Consider the following 23,271-nt stretch of genomic DNA (forward strand, 5'->3'; position numbering starts at 1 on the left):
TCCCTGCGAGCATAGAACAAAAAGCGGAAAGATGAGGCTTTTTGTTTAGACATGGATTCCATAATGGAATCTCTTTTTTTCCTACAGAAATGGGGCTTGGTTAAATAAATGCACATCTGATCTTGTGTCTGCAAATGTGTTTTCTCTGCTAATTTTCTGTAAGAACACAAGTCATTTCTACACCAGGTGTAGGATGATTCTGGAAGCATTATTGACCAAAAGAAAAGGTGAGACTTGAGTTTCACAGAATCACAGAATGGCTGAGGTTGGAAGGGACCTCTAGAGCATGTGGCACAGGGTCCCATCCAGACGGATTTGAAGATCTCCAAAGGAGACTCCTGAGTTCGAAGGAAAGATTTTAATTCAGAGTTGAATTTTCATTCAGCCTCTAGGTGCCATCGTGATCCCAGTAGCAAAACAGACATTGTAAAGAGGAGGATTCTTTCCAAAGATGTCAGAGTCAAGCTGCAGTTCTTTATGCAATGAACACTTTACTCTATGTGCTGTTTCTAGTAGTGAAGTCAGCAAAAACAGCTCTGGTAAGTTCCTTTCTTGGGGTGTAAGGACACTTGCCGTCCTCCCTGATGAAAGTGAATTAATAAAACTTGCAGTTTTCCCTTTTCCTGGCTGAGTCATGAAATGCTTAGGCTGTGGAGGGCTCGGCACTAGTTCTGTGTACAGCAGCTTCTCAAGGCTGTGACCTGTCTTTGCATTTCCATACGTGTTCTCAGCAGCCTGTTTGGGCCTGACTGCAATTTGTTCTTCTGCTATCTGACCTAAAACAAACTCAGGTTATTCTCTTTGCAGAACTGCTTCTAAAAGCCTGTCACAAATGATATTGCAAGATATGGCTGTGAGTCAGTGCAGGGAGAGAGGGGCAGCAATGCATGGAGAAAGTGGTATTTAGGGAAAGAAGTAATTGCTTATCTGAGCATGCTAAATTAACTATCTTCTTGCTGCCACAAACTAATTTGATCTCCTAGGACCCATTTCCTTAGCTAGTTGGAATTGGAGTTACCACCCACCTAAGTTCTCCCTCTCAGCTCTGTGGGTTTCAGGGCAGTTGAAGGTCCAGGCCGGGTTGTGGATGCACGGAGCGCCTCTGGCCTCGCAGGGCAGCCTTGGGAGGGATCGCTGCGCCTACCGCGGCCCTGCTCTTGCACGTCAGAGTGGCTCGTGCCACTGCAGTCCCCGCAGGCCTGAGCGTGGTGCCCAGAGAAAGGCTGCCCTGCTTTTCCCATTACTTGCACAACTCTCCAAGCTGTTTTTCGGAAGAAGCCTATCGCATTCCAGTAGGTGGGGGTGGTGGCTTGAGGCAGCAGGATGGCATCCTTAGAGGAATCAAGGAGTTTTTTCCTTTCCGAAGTGAGGGGTGAAGACAAAAGAGTGATTGTGCCCTGTGGAAATTTACCCTTGACTGATATGTTACAACCCATGTCTACTTCAGCGACGAGTCTATGGCAATGGAAACTCAAGCATGCAGATCACTAGATAATAGTTTACATCCCAAACTGAAAGCAGACTTTCCCCTGGGCCTGTAAAGCATTTATCCCTGGATCACTCTGATGAAATCAACTTCTCTGGCAAATTGTTTCTCCTGAATATGGTCTTCCAAGCTGGTTATTTTAAAGCAAACATCTCCCTGTGGATTTCATAATGTAATGCTTAGCTCAAACTGGTGCTTTTTTCCCCCTCAAGAATCTGATGCAGGTCCATTGATGGACAAGTCTAATGTGTCTGATTTTCTCCCTTTTTGGTAGATAGGAGTAAGATTTTCAGGAGTGAGAAGTGCAGATCCTGATGACACCAAACTTACCCAGTTCAGACTGTTACCCAAACTTCTCTTTAATCTCAACGAACTCAGAAAAAGAAATCAGATTTACACTGGAGATAAAGAGTGTGTTGTAAGCCCATACACAAATGAGACAGACAGATGCCTTGACAGCAACATTTACTACCTTGCTGCCTTACTAAACTTGAGCCCTCCAAATCCCGCTTTTAACATGACAACAACGTGGGTATGTAGCTCATACACAGGCCTGAGGGTTGGCATTCCTGGATTCCTAACCTACCAGGGGCTTCATTTTCTGTGTTCACCCTGTGGAACAAGAGAGTGGTTTCAAATTGTCATATAGGAAGAGAAGGCAACTTGAATATTCCAGAGTTTTTTGAGGTATTCCATTAAGTTGTCTGCACTCAACTTTTCTTCCAGGTACGTTTGCAGGAACAAATACTTGGGCTGCCCAGTCAAGCCCTTTCACATTAAATAAAGTGCAAATTAATACGTAACTGGGGAGAAAAATTGCCAAGTGCTGATAAACAGGCTGGTGTAGAAAGATGCCTACAAGAAAGATGACATTGAAAAGAAAATATTCCTTCAATTAGAAGTGAAACACTTAGGACTCTCCAATCTCTTCCAATTTGCAGGATACTCTTGCAACAGTAAGGGCTTTTCTTGGCAACCACCCACAGAAAAGCAGTGTGAAATGCCCTGCTCTGATGGAAGGCACAGTCTGCAGCTCTTATTTTGAAAGTTCTTCCTTTACAAACAGCACAACGCTTCCTTGAGCCCTAGCTACCCACCCTGTGGACGACCCCTCACATCGTATTTCCAGGAGGTCCCTGTGAAATGGGGCTACCACAGTCACACAAGGTAGGGTATTCACCACAGCTTGGCATGGTGAGAGACATACAAGTATTTCAGCTTCGATGTGGCACAAGGAAAGCTTTAATTAAATACATGAAAACTAAGAAAAGCGGTGTTTTTTACCACACTTCAAGTTACATAGGCATGATCTTTTTAACGACTCAGTGGCTGCTGGAATTACTATTCTGTACTGGAGCACTCTGTATTGCCCAAGTCGATTACCGCAGTGCCTGTGAGTGTATTGGATTTCCCTGTCTTCATTCATGTCTTGCAAGCAACAATTTCTTTACTTGCGATTAGGATTGAAATGGCTTTTCAGAGGTTCCCAGCACTTGTAGTAGTTTTTATCTAGGCGGTTGGAGGTCTTGAGGCCCCATTTGGTAACGGCCATGCTGAAGGAAGATTCGAACATGAAGGCCTGTTGGGAAAAGGAAAATTTATTAGGGCAGGAGATATTGAGAGTTTGAATTTAGGCAAGGTGGCTCTTCCTCTAACTGGCTCAACCCCGGGGGAGAAAGCAACTCCCAGCAAAGACTGTGAAAGCTCTTGAGAGCTGGCACTGCAATACTGTTATCAATTAGGTCTCTGATATGACTTTGGATTCCCTCCACGTCTAGTAAAGCCATATTGTTCCAAGAGCTCTGGCACCTGGCCGGCTCACAATCATCATTATGACATTTTAGGGGCTAGGGAGAAGAGGACAGTCAGGGGTTTCACTTCTTTGTTTATAGGCTAAGGCAAAAAATAACTTTATTAGCATGAAAATTCCTGGCTCCCTGCTCAGGCATCAATTTATGGAGGCAGATTATCAAAGCTGCCTGGTGTCTCATAAAGGATGCTCCTGGGTACTGAACAGTGCTGATCAGTAAGGGATGTGAGTACTGCAACAGTTTGATCCAAGTACTTGTCCAACTTGCCAGCAAGAAGCTAGACCATTCTTTGAGAGTCCTGCAGTGGCAGAATACTGTGCTGCACACAAAACCCTACTGTTTTCCTTGAATTCTTACCATAGTCCCTTCTGCAACCCGCTCAGGCTCCAGCTTTGCCTTGCTTGCCTTCTCGAAGCAGTCAGCGTCTGGCCCGTGAGGAGTCATCATGCTGTGCAAGCTGGCCCCTCCAGGCTGAAAGCCTTCTTCCTTTGCTTCATAGTGGCCTCTGATGAGCCCCATGAATTCACTCATGCAGTTCCCTGTGGGGGCAGGCAAAGAGAAGCCGCAATGCGGCACAGTTTGGAGCACTGCAGCTGGACCATGTGTAACTCACAGCGTATGAAGTGGGCAATATATAGAGCGGAGGCTCCTAAGCAGTGTAACACAAGAGAGGATATCAGTGACCCTATAAGCAATTCTGGTAAAGCTGGGCTCCATACAGGTTTTCATACACTCTTAATTATCTGGATTCAGAAACCAAGAGCTCCCTAGTGAAGAGATGCACTGCTATTGATAGACCTGTGCTTTTCCTATTACTTGGAGCTATGTAAGTATTAAAACATTTAGACTGCCTAAAGCCTGACTGGATATTTACAGGCTTTCGTCTGAATTCTGAGGGCCTTGGAAAGGCAGGTATAATTATCTCTGATGGTGTAATTAGCTCTGTGTTACTGTCACTGGGGCACAATACGGAGACGTGAAAGGCTGCAGCATAGCCAGTAGGCTACCGGGACATCTTGGTCTGCTGCTCCGAGTCCTAGGCGCAAAATTGTTTTGCTCCATATTTTTCTACTACCTCCAGTTCAGCTAGGCACTTTAGTATCTTATGATTTAGATTCGCTCATTATCTATCTAGTTCTCAAGAGCTGCTGTATGTCCAATGACAGGGAGCCAAATTATGTCCTTCCCTGAGGAAAAATACTAAAAGTAGACCCACTGAAACCAATGGAGTCATATACCTCTAAGTTGGCTAAGGATGGTTAAATCTAATCATCCAGTTCTTATTAAATTATGCTCCTTATAGAGGAAACGCTTTAACAATCTTTCAGTCTTGGTAGACCTGATGTGATTAAACAATATGGCAACTTTTTGCTTAGTGGTCTTTTTTTTTTTTTTTTTTTAACATGGAGACATGCTTCTGCAGCTATGTTAAATATAGCCATTTTTAACCATTAGTTCAATTTTCGTTAGGTATAGTACAGGATCTGAAATATTTAACAACAAAACTAATTTAGCTCAAAGCACAGTTGCTCTCTCTATATATGCAAACAATCATTAATTTTCATCCTAAACTGTCAGCATCTCATGCAAGACTGGGTTGTTATAGATTTTTTCATTGAATTTGCTCATGTACTGTGCTTGGAGCACTCAGAACAAGGAGCAGACTGTAAGAGCTTCATTATCAGGGTGCCTACCATGGTAAAGATGTGTCGTATGACTCATAATATTGCTTAGGAAGAAGAGGCTGGTCAGTAAGAAAACAGCTTGGGAAATTTTTGGAACTTCACTATACATATTCACCCTTGTGAGCAAGGCTAAGACAGCTTGAGGAACCATGACTGAGTGTGCTGAAATGCACATGGTGACAGTGGGAGAAGGACTCAGGAGACCCAGTTCAGTCCTTTGTTGTAACTGGCTTCACCCTGTGAGTGCCCTTGGGCATCTCTCTAGCTCTCTGTCCTTCTCTCCACCTGTGATGTAGTGTTTTTCTTTCTTCTGTTCTTTCTCTACAATATTCTAGTGAGATACGAAGAAATTTATGGCTGGATGACAGGACAATTTCTAACCTGTTTGTACAATGCAGTGTTCAATATGCATTTGATCTCTGTGGGAGCCCCTTGAGTAGAGACACATCCATCTATCCAGCCCCAAACAGCCCATCGCCTCTCAGTTTTCCTAAGACACTGTAAATAGGAACGACTTTAGTTTTCTTCCTTTTCCAAGGAGGACTCTCTGACTCCAAGAAACTGAGTTTAACTATGTCAAGTGCAACAAGCAACTTCTTCCCTGTTCAATCTCATAAAAAAAAATAAGGCTTCTTTTTCTGCACGCCTTATTGCAAAAGCAATAAACAGCAAACTTACTGTGGTAGTAGGGAGGCCGGAAGGTGTTGTTAGCTACCCCCCATCGAGGGGGGAATATGACAAAATCAGCAAGGGCCACTCCAGGACGGGTAGACTTGGCTGTTAGGACAGTGAAAATAGAAGGATCCTGAAAAACAAACAAACAAACATAAAAAGACCAAAGTAAATAGCATGAAACAGAAAAAGGCTTAGGTTATCCTGCTGATAAACCTGAATACTGCAGCCTCTCCTTTGCCAAGACACTTTTATGCCCTGCATCTGATGGTGTGGGTGAGATCTGTGACCATGTGCAAGACCACTCCCTTTCTCAATATGATGATGAACATGGGGGCAAGAGATGAGACTGGTTGGGCATTCCTTTGGCTGCCCTCAGGGAGTCTTCCCTGTACTTGGCCTTGACTCCCGCACAGTCCAGGGCACATACCCAGTTGAGGGGCTAGCCTGCGTCCTGAATTGCTTCCTCCTCCTTGCCCAAAAAGGATGCTGGCATCAACCGTGCAGCTCCTCTTCTCTCCTCCTACACTGGAGAGGCCAGCTGGAAGAGAGTGAGACTGACAGGCAGGAGAAGAGGAGGTGTAAATGGTGGAAAGATCTCTCCATGCCAGCTCTGCCAGGACAAGAGGCAACAGACACCAACTAGAGCAAAAAAAAAATCTGTTTAAAGACAAGAAAAAAATCGTTTTACTGTGAGGTGGTCAAACACTGGAATGGGTTGCCCATAGACATTGTTGAGTCTCTTTCCTCAAAGATACTCATAAGCCATCTGGACACTGCCGTGAGCAACCAGCTCTAGTCGATCCTCCTCTGAGTTGTTGGACCGAACTCCAGAGATCTAGTCCTGCATACTTTGACATTTCTGCTGTAATTTTATGCACAGATGCAGCCTGGAGAGCAGCCCTGGCCAGGAACCTGGCGTGCCTGTGTCCTGGAGCTCTGCTGGGAAGGCTGCTCAGTCCAGGCATCTGTGAGGAGGTTGTGACTGTTTGATCTTCAGATGGGCTAGGACCTGTTTCAGATCTGGATACTGCTGGTGGAGGGGGCTACTGAGGAAGTGTAAGGGTATGGAGAAGCAAACCACGTGCAGCAATAATAATCCTTGCACTTTCTCTACTGTTTTCATGCTAAGGGTCTCAAGTTAGTTTGCTTTCCCTCCCTTTTCTTCTTCTGAATGAATCAAAATTACTTCCCCCTTGAGCAGAGAAGGAAGCTGAGAGACAGAGCAAATGTGACATGTCTGGGACTCCAGCGCAGGGTATTGCAGTGTCTCCAGCACTTGTCTGAGGTGACACCTCTTCCTTAGCTTATTACAGAGAGCACAAATATCCAATATTAGGAATTAGTTCCTGTTAGTTTACAAAAAGTGTGAAGAAAGTACAGAGAAATTGTGAGTTGCTTCAAGGATTTTTGAGGTCTATTGTCCAGTAAACTGTTTTTTTGGGCCTTGATCCCAAAACTGTCCTTCTCCTGGCAGGCTTTTCCGGAATTTGAACAATACTTTCTGTTGATTTTCTCACTAGAAATGCTACAGTCTCCTTGCACATCCCCTTGCAGAAGCAATGCCAAGAGATCGCATAGCTGTGGGTACATCTCCTACTGGGCTGTTTTCCTCATTAGGAGAGTTGCTCACGTCATTGATTTTGGATTCTGTTATTTTCCATGAGATCTAGAAATTACTGCACTGAAAGCCACCAGCTCTTCAAACACTGTTCCAGTCCTGGTCTCACAGGAACCAGGGGAAGAAATTTGTACAGTTGTAAGAGATAAATCAAGACAAGAATTCGAAGCAAGAAGTCTCAGAGAAACTGAGACCTCAGAGACATCTGAGTTGCTTGGTATATGTTGACTTCAGTGTTCACCTCTTGGTGGCTTCAGCATTCAGCCTCCTTGAGGGCACAGGAATTCTGTGTCGAGATGCATAAAGCTGTTGAGTAAACTGTTTCACCTCCAGTTACTTCAATTTAGGAGGTTATATTAACCCTCAAGAAGTCAGTGTGGGCCCAGAGAAATTGCTCAAGGGATTTCATACAGTTTCTTACAGAACAATAGATTTTTTTAACAGGTGATGATCTGTGGGAGCTCGGGGTGAATGTTGATTCTCTGGCATCCATAAAGCACTGCTGTGCTTTGTATAGCTCCAGAACTTACCGCATGGTCAAAAGCAACAGCATTAATGACCATAAAGTTATCCAGGTTGTATTTGTACGGTGTGTAGTTCCCATGCCAGGCTACAACATTGAAGGGGGAAAAATCCTATCAAAGCAATAACAACAGAGACAGAAGATTACCATACATGCCTCTCCAACATGTAGCATGCATATAGGGCACTCACCTTTTCAAATTAAAAATAGGCTTAGTGCTGATAAGAAGCACACTGAACACCTCGAGCATGGAGCTGGTTATGGGCTGTAGCCCAGCACTGTGAGGACACAGTTTACCTCACCATGATTTTCCACTTGCTGAGCTTCTGTCTTCTGTCCCCACTAGAGATGGGGAGCAGATTCAGGCTCCAAGGGCTTCTGACTGTACATACTGTGCATGAGCAAGACTGACTACAAGGCAGTCTCTCTAGCAATGAAACCTTGGGTTTTCCCAGTAGCCCCAGATACTCTTCTCTACTCTGACACTAGAAAGATGTGGAAAGTGGGTGGCAAAGACTTTCACCAAGTCGTTGGGTCAAGCAAACTTTTACAAGTATATTTTCCATGCTGAGGAGCCATAGCAGGAAAGATAAATAAGCCCACGAGGCAAGGGCTCAGTGCTGCAATTACTAGCTTCACTAGAAGCAGGCCAGGAGAAGACTGAGACTGCCCACACGAGCAGAGCTGTGTATCCCACATCACGATCTGCCAGTCACCGTGCTTTGGTGTTACCTGTCCTTCCTCACGTCTTTACCTGCTGGGCTGCAAACAGCTTGCCCTGGTACTTGCTGATCACCATGTAGCCCCCTGGCACTTGTCGATCCTCATACCATGCAACAGGCACCAAAAAGTCCCTAGGGTTAGCCAGACCATTGGCTCCTAGGAGAGAGGAAAAAAAACTGAGGTCTTTGGGCAACCTGCTAATGAAGCAAGAGGCTGTTGCAATTTCCTGGCTTTGTGGGTGTCCTTTGGTGTTTTGAATGACCTTCTCATTGCTTCTCAGGCCACCACAAAACCTAAAATATTAATGTGCTTTTGCTTCTCTGAGTAGGTAATTCTAATACATCCTAGCATTTAAGACCGTGTTCCCCTCATGTGACTAAGACTGATGTCCCCTACTTTCTTTCTGAATGGGATTAATACTTCATCCTCAGTTAAAGGTGTGTAACAATTGTGGATAAGGAAAAAAAAATAAAGTGAAGGATGAATTGTTCTCTATTCCTAGGCAACCTGTTGGTTGGACATTTAGCCATGTGGAAGTAGAGAGACATCATGAGGGGCCTTAATACATTTCTGTACACTTGGAAGAAAGTAATACACTAAGGGCTGGGGATACGTATAGAGTCCAGTCAAATTGTGGGACTGGCTAGTGCAAGGAGTGCCTTCCAAAGCACAAAGCACCATATGGGTGCTAAAGCAATCATCTCTTCTCATTAGTATTATTGTTACAAAGGGCTTTGAATTTCTCAGAGAAAATGCAAGACATTACTACCTGCTGTTAAGGTTTAACAGTCTGTGGTATCCTCCAGCTGTCGTTTCTCAAGTAGAAAGTGAAGTTAGAATAGAGTAAAGATGGAAATACAAAGGATCTTGGTCTCTGAGGGGAAGAGGGGTAGGTGGTGAGAAGAGGAGCTCTCGTAATTACCAGCTCCTGAAAAGGTTTACAGGCATGTGTGCTCATTTTATTTTCTCCAGAAAATAAATGTTATAATAGATTGCTGCTTTGTGAAGACTGGAGAAAAAAAGAAAAAAGAAAAAGAGAAAAAAAAAAACCTTCCAAGGGTGCCTGAAAGACTAGGTAATGGGAAAACTTCTTACAAATAGGCAGGTGTAATAATACCACTGATCAAATGGAGCGGGCACAGAATGTAACAACTGGGTGAAAAGAGGGTATTTCAGAACACTAAAGGGAAAGCTGCTGAAAAATCACCATTGACTCAGCGTGGAAGGGGAAAGCATGGTTCTCTCAGGAGAGATACTTGAGCAGGGCCCAATTACATTACTTCAGGTTGGGTCCATTTCTGCCTGGAAGGATGGCCAGCTTTGGATTCACTACTGCTGCGAGACCTTTGCAAAATCCTCTGAATGTAGATGGGCCATGCCGAATACCTTATTGATTTCTAATATTTATTCAGTTTCCTTCTAGCATGGCCAGTCTTTTAGATCTCACCGAGGTCTACAAAACAAGCCTAGTCTATGGGAAAAAGAAATAGAAATGAAAACAAAAACTCCTCAAATCTCCTCAAAACACTGGTCTGAAAGTGAAGAAAAAAATAGTTGGCATAGCAGTTATTTTATCTGTTATAGGAGAAGTCAAACCACTCTGGGACTGTCTTAGTAGCAGTAACCAGGACAGTGTAGTAGGAGGTGTTTGCTCAGCAAGAGATGTACAGAAACAAGTGTCATGGAAGTTGAACCGTGGAGGCACGGAAGCCACGGCCGCGAGGGTGGCCAGGCCACAGGTGAGGTCCAGGTGCCCTTCCCTCTTGCAATTCATCTGCTGGGGCAGCAAGAGCTGGGCTCTTCCCGTTCGTGACAGTGCGCAGAGGACAGCGCTGCCAGCAGAGGGGAGCTGTGATTTCTGACCGAGTTAGGCCTGTGCTCTCTGCAAGCAGATTCATTCTGCCAGCACCGAATGGGGAGCTGTGAACGTGTTGCTGATCTGAGACCTGTGCTGCTCATTTCATTGATCTCTAATTTTCCAGGGGGAACAGCAGATAACACTTCCTCTCTTCCTACCTTTTTTTTTTTTTTCATAGTGGAGATGGTAAAGGCAAATTTCATGCGCTGCTGTGATTCCTGATTGAGTGCTTGCATGCTTTGGTTAGGCATGGCCCCTCTGTGGAGAGGCTGTGCATTAGAAAGCAGAGTTCTGCCACTGGAGCAATGAGACGGATGTTAACAAAACTGAGGAAAAAACACATGATAAATTCTAAAATTGAGGGTTGAGAATGTTTCTCCTGAACTCTGCCTTTCTTTCACATAAATGTTCTCCAATTGCTTCAGATTATTTGCTTTCCATAAGCAAGAAGCATCAGTGATGAGTTTTTTGGAGTTTCTTTTGGTATGAACAGGTTCAGAGCCAACAGACTGGGGCTCCCATCCTGGAAGGGAGAAAGTGGAAAAGGTGGTTGGAAAGAAATGGTCCTTTTGCTCCCAGGGGAACAGAGTGATGAGTGAGCCATCTTTTTTTTTTCTTTTTTCCATTTTTTTTTGGCTTGCAGTTCCTCACTCTATCCCTGTGAAATTCCCGGTGAGTCTGATGGGAGATTATTACCAATGGGTCCCAGGTCAGGCAGCTCAAAGTGCGCGCCGTACACCTCCAGGACGTAGCCTCTGGTCTCACCAAACACCTCCACACTGAAACGCATTCCTTGCTGGAGGAAGAGACAAAATAAAGCAGACACCAAGCTCTCCTCAACACTTTGTGGACAAACCTAGAAGAGCTGTATGCTGGAGCGAGGCACGCTGTGTCTCTGTGAGCTGGATGTGGTGACTGATCTAAGCAGGTTCCTCTTGGATCACCCCCAAGCTGCATTTACGCAGCCTCAGAGCTCACCAGAGGCTGCCCAAAGAGTGGCTTGGCCGCTGGCCCCACAGCTGGGCTCCAAAGCCACAGGCGAAGCTGTGCCCTCACCTGGATGACGCAGATCTCATTGGGTTCCACCAGCAGCTTCCCAAACTCCGTTGTGATGAGCAGCTTCCCCTGCTGAGGCACTGTGGAGATGAAACCTGGGTAAGGGCCATTGGAGCCACAAAGACACAGGCAAGGGGTTTCCGGCTGGGATTTACAGTGCTGGAAGTGACGGCTGCAACACCATCCTCCCTGTGCCTGGGCAGCGAGCAGGCCCTCGCTGGCAGGGCTGTGGGCCCTTTCTGCCCTACTTTGGTGCAGCTCAGCATTGGGAAAGGCTGTTCCCTGATCTCCCTTGCACACAGCCTTTCAGCAGAGGTACTTGTACTGTGCATAGGGCATTTAGAGCCTCTCCATGGTCCTCTGATCACAGCAGGAGCCCTTCTCTCCTTCATTCCACTGCAAAACATCCCCCATACCCAGACCTGCCACGTATTTCACACTGAGCTTGAGGACAGGTCTTCCCTCACCTCATGCTCCCCTTTTGGAGCGTTTGCATCACTCTCATCTGCAACATGGTCCTACTTGGGCCAGACCCCTCCAGCTGGTGGATCAACCTGCTCCATGCTGCTCATGGGTGGCCAGAGGAGAAGAAAGCTGCTTCCTGCACACAGGGGAGCACCTTGCTACAAGGCACAGTGCTAGTTTAGTACCATTAAGCCCAGATATATGAAACTTGATATACTTGTGGCCGTATCTGTCCAGCTCATGATCTTCACATAAAATAGTGCATGTACCTGTCCTTGTCATGTTGCAGTAGTGTGAGACACCTGGGAATAACTACTCTCTTTTCTGCCTGAGGGTAGAAAAAGTGCTTCACTTACTTAGGGCCACTTTTTTTTCCATGACTGTCCTGGTGTGGGACAGCTCACATTTTGACTGGACAAATCAGCAGATTTGCAAAACCTGTCCTGGTGCTTTTACCTCATTGTAGTGAGAGAGGTAAACAAGTACAATTAAATAGTTATTTTATGGGAGAAATATTTTTTACTGGTAAGCCAAAGGTCTGTGCATCAGTTGAGAAAGATTCAAAGAAATAATCAGGCTCTCAGTCTCCTAACAGTGGTCTGAAGGTCTTTCAGCATGTCTGCATTTAATGTGCCAACTTCAACGCTTTTCATGGCACTTATCACAGTTGCCTGAGGCTGGGGGAATGCAGGAGTTAAGCTGCCTTGCCAGATAGTCTTGGATTGCAATGAAGGCATCTAGCTGTGAGCTGTTCAGTAATCGTAAGACTTATGTTCTCCAGAAAACCTCCACAGTGTGTCCAGTACCAATTTGCAACACTAAGAAGAATCTCTGAACACCTTGCCAAGGAACCTGGGTCACTTTTCAAAAACAAGGTCAAGTCCTGGCATAGACATATGCCCTCTGAGCTGCATGAGGCAGGTGGAGTGAGTCCAACAGCTCAGCTGGTGCCAAGCCATGAAATCTGGATAGCACAAGAGTGAAGTCTATCCTCCCCCATAAATCCTTGTTCTGGAGGAACAAAGAGGCAGGCAGGTGGCAACCCACATACACCCTCACAGCAGGGATGAAAAGTCAGTGCATCTACTTACCAATCAGGAAGTCACCATCTGAATTATAAAAGCATCTAAAGAGAAAGAAGAACAGGGAGATCAGGGTCTCATAAACCCCAGAGACTTGCACACTCTACAGACTATTACAGAGAGTCCTTGGGGCTTAAAGACTGTCATGGCTGAGATGTCCCCTTCAGCTCAAGCAATGGTCAGTGTGGTGCAAAGGAAACAGGTCAATGGGCATTGCTTGAAGCAGGGTCTCTTCTGAGCTTTGCCAGCTCCTTGTCTTTGTGACCTTGGGGCAATCAGTCCTTGTGAACCAGGGCATAGGCTGATGCCCCTGCCGTCTGCTGCAAGGATCTAGTGATGCCCCTGAGATGCTGCATGCAAACTCGGTGCTCCTCATCTCCCCAGGACAGCTGTGGACTCTGGGAGAAGAGCACCTCGATCTAGCAGATCCTCTCTTGCTTCTCCCCCATGCTCCGCTCCTTTTTCCTCTCAGTGGCTCCCCACCCATGCATCTGATGCTTAGCATTGCAGCATGACCTGCTTTGCAAATCCCTGCAGGCCAAATGCTTCACCTCTGTGCACAAGAACCCAGGGACATAGAGCAAGCGCTGCCAGCAGAGCAGCCAGCAAGTGCTATCCATAGGCAGCCCATTTTCCTGGCCTATATGCTTGCAGGCATCCCAGAGAGCCTGAGCCTCCAGAATACCAGTCACTGACCTGTCAAGCATGGAGGTGTTGCAGACAAAGACATGGATGGCAATGCCATTGCGTCCTCGGGGCTCGCCAGCGCCACATAGCGTGTGCAGGCCCTGGAGAGCAACCCACAACACATGGAGTGAGCGACACACACTTGGGCAGAGAGCAGCCCCCTCTTCTCTCCTCAACCCACTGCTTTGCTGGAGCTCGCCCCTCTCTCCCCGCTCCCTGGGCTGAGTATGGCCTGTGTCCAAGCATGTTGTTGGCTTCTCTTTAGCATCTTAATCCCTTAGATTTAGAAATCCCTGTCAGCTGGTGATTTTCAGCCCCTGATTTGGGAAGAGCTGGGGATAGGGACCATTCTGAAAGGTAAAGATATAAGTCAAATCCACCATCAGCTTATCGAAATCTGCAACCCTACCCACTTTCCCTCCTGCAAAGGCACTGCAAATCAAGAGGTATAAAAAACACTGCTGCTTGCTGAAATTTGAACATCTTCCAAAGTGCGCTTTGATTTTTTTTTAAGGTTCCTTGTGATGGTGCAAATGTGCAAAACCATGGGGAAATGGGAAGTCTTGGGACTTGAGAGAAGGAAAGGAGCCTACAGCCTTCTCCTGACGTTGGGTACTTGACCTGCAGGGGCCTGGAGCACCCTGCCCACTCCAGCATGTGGGGCTGAACGGTGCCCTTCGCATGGCCTGAGTCAGAGCCCTGAGCAATGCCACTAACTCTCATGATCCAGGGCACATTCCAACCTGAGTTTGTCCTCAGCAAACTTTGCAGTATTCCCATTCAAACCCAAGGGAGCAATGAAGAAGGAAGGAAGAAGGAAGACGGTGGGAAGCTTAGGCCTCCTGACTTACGCTCACAAAGTCCATCTTATTCTGGGAGGCTTTCGGGATCTCGAAAGGTTTCCAACGCAGCTAGATTCCAGTGAACCAAAAGGAAGAAACAGCACCGGTTATAGCGCGAAGGACCAAAAGGGAGAAGCAAGCTGACCATGTCCCCTCACCTTCCTGCCTCAGCTAACCCTCACTGCCTGCCCTCAGCGTTGTTGAGAACAGAGAATTTCGAATGAGCTGGCTTTCCACAGCCAAATTTCCATGGGCCTGTGCTTTATTGTGCACTGGATGATTCATTCTCTTCATGATCTGAGCATAACACTTCTTGCTCTGCCTTATTTTCCCCATATCCAAAGCTCATGTATCTAGATCTGTGTGATGAGGAGCTGCAAGCTGCACTAATTAATTCCTGCAAAGCCTGTAGAGATTCTCAGACGGAAGGTGCCAGAGCATGCCCAAGTATTTATTACTGTTAATATCATAATTAGTACCTCTTCACAGTTATTGGGAAAAAGGTGCTGCAGCTGAGCACCTACCATGGGAAAGGTCTCCGTGCAAACTAGCCCAAATGCCTACAGTCCCTGGGATGTGCCTGGGTCACGGCCAGATCTCATTGCCAGCAGCCACAGGAATTATCCCCTGCATGAATATGATTTACCACAGTTTAAAGTGGCTGTAACTCAGAGCATCCACAGGAATACTTTACATTTAACTACATGGCCTGGGAGATCTTGCACTGTTTTTAGGCTGTTTTCCTAAGAAAACAATGTTTATGGGACTCTGTGCATCTGCCCTACCCTATAATTCTGAACTCTATGGAGGAATTACAGGTAAAGTTGAGAGGGGTTTTCAGATGAGCTAAGTTCTCCTAAGTCTCATTAAAAAAATCTGGATGTCTAAAAAATGGATATTTGCCCACCTGCATCTCCCTGCACACCAAGGGATGGCTGCAGGTCGAACCCATTGTGTCTCAGAGACCACTGTGCAGAAACAGCCAGGCTCAGGGAGTCTGGCTGCTCATGGAAATACTCTGTTCTGTGAGAACAGAGAAAAATGAAACTACTGGGTCCAAATGACTTCCTGAGAGGCAGCCTCAGGCCAAAACAGAAATATGGTCATGCTGAACACAGCAAACACATCCCTGAGTAAGGCCAAGCAGAGCAGGGTGGAATTTATCTGCTGTGCCCACCAGGGCCAGCTGTGATGCTTGTCCCCTCCTCCCACTTGTGTTCGTTACTTTCATTGTTGTTGTTGTCTTTTTTTCTCTTTTCTTTTTTTTATGTGGGTCTTAGCAAGCAGTGCAAAAAACGGTGTGAGTGAAAGACTTGTGAATGGCCCTGGCGTACACCAAGCCTTGGGGAGTCTTAAGGACCAAAGGAGGACGAGAAGTTTAAAGGATTGTGGCTGGAGGCCTCAATGAAGGAGAAAGGAGAGTGGTGGTTAAAGCTTAGAGCTGGGACACCAATTTTCAGGCTCACGTGGCCACCTCTGTGACCACACGGCACTCCAGACTCTGTTTCTCTCTTGGTAAAATGGGAATGAGCTCTTCCTCTTTCACTGTTTCGTGATGGAAGTGGATCTCAAGGCTTATCTTCTTAAGGTCATGGAGTGCTTCAAAGGAAGGGACAAGAGAGAGCTAGGCAAGGGCATGGGTGTTATTTGCTTATTAGCTACATGATCCACGGATGGGCCGAAGGATGAGCTAAGAGTTCAGACAAATCCAGCCACAGGCAGCGTATGATGTGACCAGGAAAAAGGATGGCAGTGGTGAAGGAGATAGCAGTCCAGTCTCCCGTGAGCACCAAGCCATTTGCTGAGGGGCACCTTTGCCTTGTGAAGAGACCTGGGTGGCTCCATACCGGTGTTGCTCAAGGTCAAACGGCTCAGATGTTGGGCAGAGAGGAGAAGCCTGCTGGAAAAGTTCCTTTTACTGGAAGGACATGCCAAGTGCACCTGCCAGTAGGTCAGATATGACCCTTTTGAGGTTTTTTCACGTAGCAGATGAGTCAGTAACATAACGATGAACCTCAGATTTGGAATTTAACTTTTTCAAAGCACATCTTCCTTTGTTTTTGTGCCTGTCAAAACAACCGCCCAAATACAAACCCAGCATAAATGCAAACCATGGCCAGAATAAGTGTCTGCATCAGCTGCCAGCCTGAAGCAAAGACTTGGGGTGTGAACTTGCCCGTCTCCTGTTTATTGGCATGACAGCTTTGAAGGGCAGTGATGACATTTCAATATGAACTAGTAATGTGCTGATTACTTTAAGCCTTCAGGACTGGGAACTGTGAATCCCTGACAGAAAGGACACACAGAGTGAATGGGAGAGAAGACCCAGGAGACAGTAAAAGAAAAGAGAGAAAGGGAACAGAAATAGATGTCAGGCAAAAAGATGGCCTAAAGGCATAAAGGGGAGCAAATTTTTCTCAATGAGGAATATCAAAGATGACAGTAAGTCTATAGATTAAATAATAAGTATAGTGCAATTCCTACATAACAGCTTCATTTTCACTTTGGTCTCTGTGGAAACCTCTGCAGTCCTCATTACTGCTGAACAAGGAGAGTGGGAAATCAGGGTATAATCCAGACCATTGATCATAGCTGAACATGGCATCTGGCTTCCTCCCTTCTCCAAAGGGTTTGCAAACTGTTGGGCCTTGTGCTCTGTTTGTCTAGTGCATCTTTGCTGTGTTTGGCTCCCTTGGATGTAAGAACATGAGAATGAGAGCACTGAGTTGGAAAAAATGTCCAAAATACCCAAGAGCAGCCAGCCATGGGTGCTTAAAATGGCAAAACTCATACAGCTATTTTCCTAGTACATTCTGCCAGACTCCAGTGATCTGTGGCCTTCCTGAGATACGATACCTTTGTGTTTGGTATTACTTAACAGTTCTCACATTCATCCAACCACTCTCTGATGCCCCCTGCATGGCTAGTGCCTTAGGTAGCGTATGTGTATTAATGGCCTATCATGCTTGAGAAACAGACACCCTGGAAATATCATAATCATAGATAACTATAAACTTAGATGCTGGTTATAGCAGGGCATGGGGGATGATGAGGTGATAACAGAAGTCTGTGGAGCTTCATTTGACATGGAGCACCAAAGACACATAAATATGTGCCTGTCACTGCTCCTCGGTCAGCAACTGGAAAACATATTCCAGGAGAAGAGGGAAAATATTTAGACAAATGGCAAGGCTGCCAGAAAGCTAGAAATTAGCTAATGATGATGCATCTAAGGTCAAAACCTGAGAGGAGCTGAAACCAATGAACACGAGATTATGCTGAAAGGAGAATGGCAGAAGGAAAGAGCCAGATTAGCAAAGCCAAATGTTCTGGGGCTGGCAGGGAAGAAATCATGATTAAAGATGATGGCAAGGCCATAAGCGAGGAAGACAAATGCCATGTCTCCGCGTGACTCTAGAATGAAGCCTGATTTCCCATGAGGGCTGCAGATAAGCAGGCTGGAAGCCAGCAGCCTCTCCGAAAGCCCAGGAAGGGGGAGATGGATAGCAGAGACGGGGTGCTGCTCTGCCGTGCTGGGGCATGATTCAGGGTGAAGGGGACATGGAGAGGATGCAGTTATTAAATGCGCTTTGGGGATTTAACTTAAGTTAAATAAGGGGGATAAATAATGGAGGGGATAAATGCTTGCAGCCATACAAGTGGTGCATTTTTTCCACTGCATGTTAGCTGTAAAACCCACAGTAGACTTAAACAGAGCTGGCAAGGGTGCTTTCCAATGTGGTTACCTGGTTGGGGTCAGGTTCAACATCATCCCAGTTGTGTGTCAAGTGGCCCCCTTCAAGAGGCTGGAAGGGTTTGTGGCAGACGGATGGGAGGATCCGATATAGCCAGCTAGAAAGAAGGAGAAGGCTTGGATTAGGCTGGAGAACAGGTTAAATTATCTGGATGACTGCTGGATGATTTAACTCTTCAAGACATGAATGAAATTCACGTTTGCAGTAACTGAACCAAAAGGTAGGTTAAATATTGAACCTATCAACCTATTTCATAGCTAGAGACTTACAGAGAGATAAGGATTTTTTTCTGGGCTCTGAGTATACATAGGAAAACCAGCTGTTACGTAGAGGTAGATGTCTACAGTTACACAGATGCATAAATATACATACACATATATGTGTATATATCTCTCTCTATATATAATATGTAAAAAGTTTTGCTTGTGTCTGAAACAAGCTCTCTCTGGAGTGGAGGACAAGGGCTATTTAATCAGAGCTACAGAGCGTTCAGAGAAGGCAGCGAGGAGCACAGTGTCTAAATGAGAGCTCAGAGGAGCTTTCAGAAGGCAGCAGATCACAGCCAGCATTTGCATTTGGATGGGTTACCGAAAGCAGAATCCAAAGCTTGGCTGATTGCGCCCATAGGATGGGCAGTGAGCCCAGGCAGCGAAGACCAACTTCCCAATACCATGCAGCCCCTCTGTGTCTCCATCACCCCTTGGGATCCTTTCTGGAGGCCTCTGCCCAAGTATGGGCCTAGCTCAGGCTGCGAGATCTGCCAATCCCTGTTCTGGTATGATTTAGCTGGTGGGTTTCCTGAGTGGTCTCTTGATGCCCTTGGGCCACTTTCCCTTGAGGCCTAGTATGGCCAGAGCCTCTGTGGTCTCCTGGCCCTGTCAGTTCATGTCACCAGCCATCCCAGAGCCATTTCCTGTCCCGCGCCAAGGGTGAAGGGGAAGGGAATGGCCCAGGCTATTCTGCCACCCTTTTAAAGAGAGAGAGAGAGAGAGAAATGCAGCAATGCCTTGGGTCAGCATGTGTGGATTTCTGCCCTCTCCCTCTCCTGCTCCCCTCTCCACACACAGCGCCACAGCCATTGCACCCGCTTTGTGCATGCCCACAGCTGGAAAGGAAGGGATTTCACCAGGCAGGAGAGTAGAAGTAAACACGAAAGCCTGGGCTAGGCAGGGCTGCCAAAGCCTCTGCTGTGTTAACAGTGATGGTTACAGTTTGGCTGGGTGGGTGGGAGAGGAGAGAAAGTAGCTCTCCCCGGAGAGCTGGAAAATTTCCATCAAGGACACCTTCGTGCAGCAAAGAATGATTCATCCACTTTCCCACACACGGTGAGGGCTGGCATCGGCCTGGCAAGTGGAGCACCGCTCAGCAGCTCAGATGATGCATTCGCCTTTCACTTGAAGGAACAACAGAAGGGACAGAAAAGCCTCTGTGCGAGAGGCAAAATGAAAAACCCATCTTCTGCGGGCAGGCACTGGCCAGAGCAAGATGACCGGGATGGTGCAGTGCAGGGCATCTGCTCTGGGGCAGAACAAGCTGCCCCAGCATGTGCCAGGCTGGCAGCGCGCTGGCCTGAGCTGCTGGCTACTGCCATGCGAGTGCAGTATGAGTTAGCCCGTGCCAGCCCTGGACAAGGACAGGGGCTGCTCCAGCGGAGAGGGAGGAGTGACGGATGCTTCAAGCGAATTTCTGGTACTGCTAGTCAGGTGCTCCAGTGGACAAGTGTTTTGCATGTGTCCTCTCAGAGACCCCGCGTGACCAGGGCTGCAGAAAAGGCTGGCCGCACAGAGCCAGCCTGCCCACAGCTCCCTGCTTCTTGCTCCCTCCACACACACGTATCACCTGGTCACTGGCGGGGTCAGTGTTACGGTACCTTCTCTTATTCGTGGACCGGGGACAGGTGAAAGCAGAGCCTGAGAGCTGTTCTGCATACAGGCCATACGGGCAGATTTGCGGGTTATTCTGAATAGGAAAGAAAAACAATGAGTGAGACCGAGCAGCACAGGTTTCGCCTCTCAAGTTCCCAGCAGGGAACTGTGCTGGGCACCTGGCAGCCCAATGCCACGAGGTGGAGGGATCCCTGTGAGCGCACTGCCTGCTCTGCAGTCCCGGCAGTGGCATTTTCCTTCTTTCATGAGCAGCCAGCAGGTATCAGCCAGACCCTGAAACCTGTTCCCACACACAACAGCTTCAAGAGGTACCCTAAGGAATCATCAGAGCCGAGAGCAGATGCACCAGCTGCTGGAGCAAACCATAAAGGGCAGTGGCTGGGAGCGTCTGCAAAAGGAGCTTGTGGGCAGAGGGAATTAACAACCTAGCTTACAGAATACAAAGCAGGTTGTTAAACACACCTTTTAGAGACCAGATATCCAGAGGGGCAGCTCCAGCTTGGGGAAAAATCATTTTCCTTCAGCTTTTGCAGAGCGCTGATAAGAACTCCCATCTCCTAGAAGCTGCATGTTTGCTCTCTCTCTCTAACATGATGAGCCCCCTGTTCCTACCCCACTCTCTGCCTCAAGTAGGGGTGCCCAGAGCAGATGTTTCTGAGGTGTAACGCTGCCTTGTTCCTGGTTACCCACCAGTGGGAGTGATTTGTATGGGAGCCTTTACATTTCTGTAGTGCTCCTGGGCCATTAAGCTCTCCCTCTGGAGCTCAAAGGATGCACTTTCCCCTTTGTAGAGGCATGAGAATGGACTAGCACAGGTTTAACAGATCCTCTGAGTTTATAACTTCTGAGAGAAGAGCAGCTAAACATCTTGATATCAGTAGGCCGGTATGTATTTGAGATCAGCAAGAAGCACCCGCGTACTGGGGGAGATGTTCTGGTGGGACAGCCATGTGGCACCGGCTCTCGCATCTACCCCATGCAGCTGAGCATCCTGCCATCCTGCTGCAGTCATCCATGCAGTATCACACACTGGCCTGGCAGGTGAATATAAGGAAAGAGTAAAGCCCTCATAATGTGTATAGCTTTCCAGCCTGCCAACTTTATCTTGTCAGTGTGGGTACGCAGTGAAGCAGGGGGATCAATAGCCCTTGTCATTTTTATCTGAGCCAGCATTACTGCAGATGCCAGGCTTATAAATACTGCAGAGGGGAAAGGATCCACCCTCGGGACTGGAGATTTTTTTCTCTAACTCGTCCTTAAATTTTCTATTAACTCATTTGACACTGAGTCCAAACTTCATCCAAATGAGGGTACCCCCATCAGGAACTGGAGGACTCCATTTAATTTCCATACACTGGTATGAATTTTGGATGTCCTCACCCTATAGAGAGGGTTGTTACCATGGGAAAATACAGATAGCAGCTTGCAAAGAGCAACTTTGACCAGTGGCTGGAACACTGCCTGTTCAGATTGGCAGTCACTCCGATCCATCTCCCAGTTACAAGGTGCCTCTTTCACACGTCTTTCTCTACCCATTCTCAGAAACGAGACACTGCACTAGTATCAGAACCAACAGAACGATTTCTCTTTCTACTGGCTATACCATAGACTGTAATGCAGACCTAGAGACCAATTTACACAGTTAACTCATCTGGGTCTTACACGTTACTCTCTGTACTGGCATCTTTCATGTAAAATGTCAGAAACGAGGAGATAAAAAACTTGGGAAATGATGTGGGTGAAGTTCCCTAGTTAACCCTAGTTCTGTATGCTCCTTTGCACAGATGATGAAGCACAGACTTGCAGCAGGGAAAATCATTAAGTGAGCATAAAATGCTGCCATCCAAATCTAAGTGATTACATGAGATTCAAGGGAGGGCACAATCAGCCTCAGAGAATTTATGCTGTTATAAAGCAGACCAACAGAAAAAGAATGATAGTTTCAATTCTTCAGTGCTTTGTTCTCATATCTGTGGACTGAGTGGGTAGCACCAAAGAGGTGGTGATTCCTTTCTTTAAAGCTAAACAAACCAGAACAATTTATGGTAATTGTAATTATTTTATTTTAACAATAAAGCCATCAGTTTATTGCTGCATACATTTCTGTCTCATCCTCCTAGAGAAGTTGCTGTCTCAGGTGTGTCAAAATCGATTCCTATAGAAATCCTGAAAGCCAAGTCCTGTGTGAGCACCAGCTCTCTGCCAAGCTTCACGCTTCTACCCCAATCTATTCCAGTGCTAGAGCCAGTTGTTCATTCCCAACAAGCCTAGGCCATTTTTATCCCAAACTCCTTTCTGAGAAAATGCTGCTGAGCAAAAGTAAGTTACGAGAGCTTCCAACCCCCAGGAGGAAACTCGGAAGTTCTCAAAGAACCTGAGAATAGATAGTCCTGATGGAAATCTTTAATTCTGGCTTTTGCCAGCATCTTAATATTCTACTCCCACATAGAGAAGACTCCTGATCATTTTTGCAGTGGCCGAGAAAAGAATAGAAATGTTTTCAGACAAAAAGTAACACAGGAACCGATATATTCACTCTACTTCATGACATTTAAAATAACACATTAAAGAGCTTGGTACCTGTCCCTCTGGTAAAGCTCCAGGGCAGCGCGGGTCCTCAGAAACATGTTCATTTCCAAATCCTGACAGGTACTGCAAAATAAACCCCACAAACACACCAGTGATTTAAAACATGAGCAAACAAGCCAGCCCTTCCCCAAGGTTTTTTCTAAAGCCTTTGCATGCAATAAGGCTTGTTCAGGTGATCTGCTTGTTTATCTCCATGAACCATTGTCACAGCTCCTCAGTGTGAGACTGCCTTCATTAGCCAGCCATGTCCTTGACTGGGAAAAACAGACAAGATTTCCTATTCTACTAAACCTGCAGGTACATAGTGACCACATTTTGCACCAGTTTGGAAATATACCAAATAACACATATATAATGTGGCTCAGGAACGACAGGGTGATGTATAGGAGAAGGAAGAATACACCAATACTATGGAGGCATGCTAGCCACTGTCAAAGTTGAAACTGCTACTAATTTAAAAGTGGATTTCTTTAATGCTCTAAAGCCTACAGACTGTCTTGCAGGTGAGTCATGGCTCTCAGATACTTAGG

At 46.4% G+C, this 23,271-nt stretch overlaps 1 protein-coding gene across 1 annotated transcript; it reads right to left on the reverse strand.

Moving 5' to 3' along the window:
• Positions 1 to 2,705: 2,705 nt before the first annotated feature.
• On the reverse strand, positions 2,706 to 23,044 carry HGD (homogentisate 1,2-dioxygenase). Its single transcript, XM_088535786.1, has 14 exons — positions 23,033 to 23,044; positions 22,733 to 22,804; positions 20,137 to 20,225; positions 18,258 to 18,363; positions 14,521 to 14,580; positions 13,679 to 13,770; positions 12,992 to 13,026; positions 11,436 to 11,515; positions 11,076 to 11,175; positions 8,553 to 8,677; positions 7,806 to 7,910; positions 5,661 to 5,787; positions 3,655 to 3,836; positions 2,706 to 3,065 (listed from the first exon to the last, which is right to left on the reverse strand). The coding sequence occupies exons 1-14, from the start codon at positions 23,042 to 23,044 to the stop codon at positions 2,934 to 2,936; spliced, it is 1,317 nt and encodes a 438-aa protein (XP_088391912.1). The 3' UTR covers positions 2,706 to 2,933.
• Between the last annotated feature and the right edge of the window lie 227 nt (positions 23,045 to 23,271).

This window comes from Tinamus guttatus, unplaced genomic scaffold, assembly GCF_059628265.1.
Source record: "Tinamus guttatus ecotype Peru unplaced genomic scaffold, ASM5962826v1 Tinamus_guttatus_pri_ptg000646l, whole genome shotgun sequence".
NCBI classification, from domain to species: domain Eukaryota; kingdom Metazoa; phylum Chordata; class Aves; order Tinamiformes; family Tinamidae; genus Tinamus; species Tinamus guttatus.

Bases quoted from the DNA above. Each gene is read 5' to 3' on its own strand.
- HGD (XM_088535786.1), bottom strand. The intron at 13,027-13,678 runs GTCAGTGACTGG...CTTTCTCTTTAG, and splicing joins AACACCTCCATGCTTGACAG to ATGCTTTTATAATTCAGATG. The intron at 3,066-3,654 runs GTAAGAATTCAA...TTTTCCCAACAG, and splicing joins GGGTTGCAGAAGGGACTATG to GCCTTCATGTTCGAATCTTC.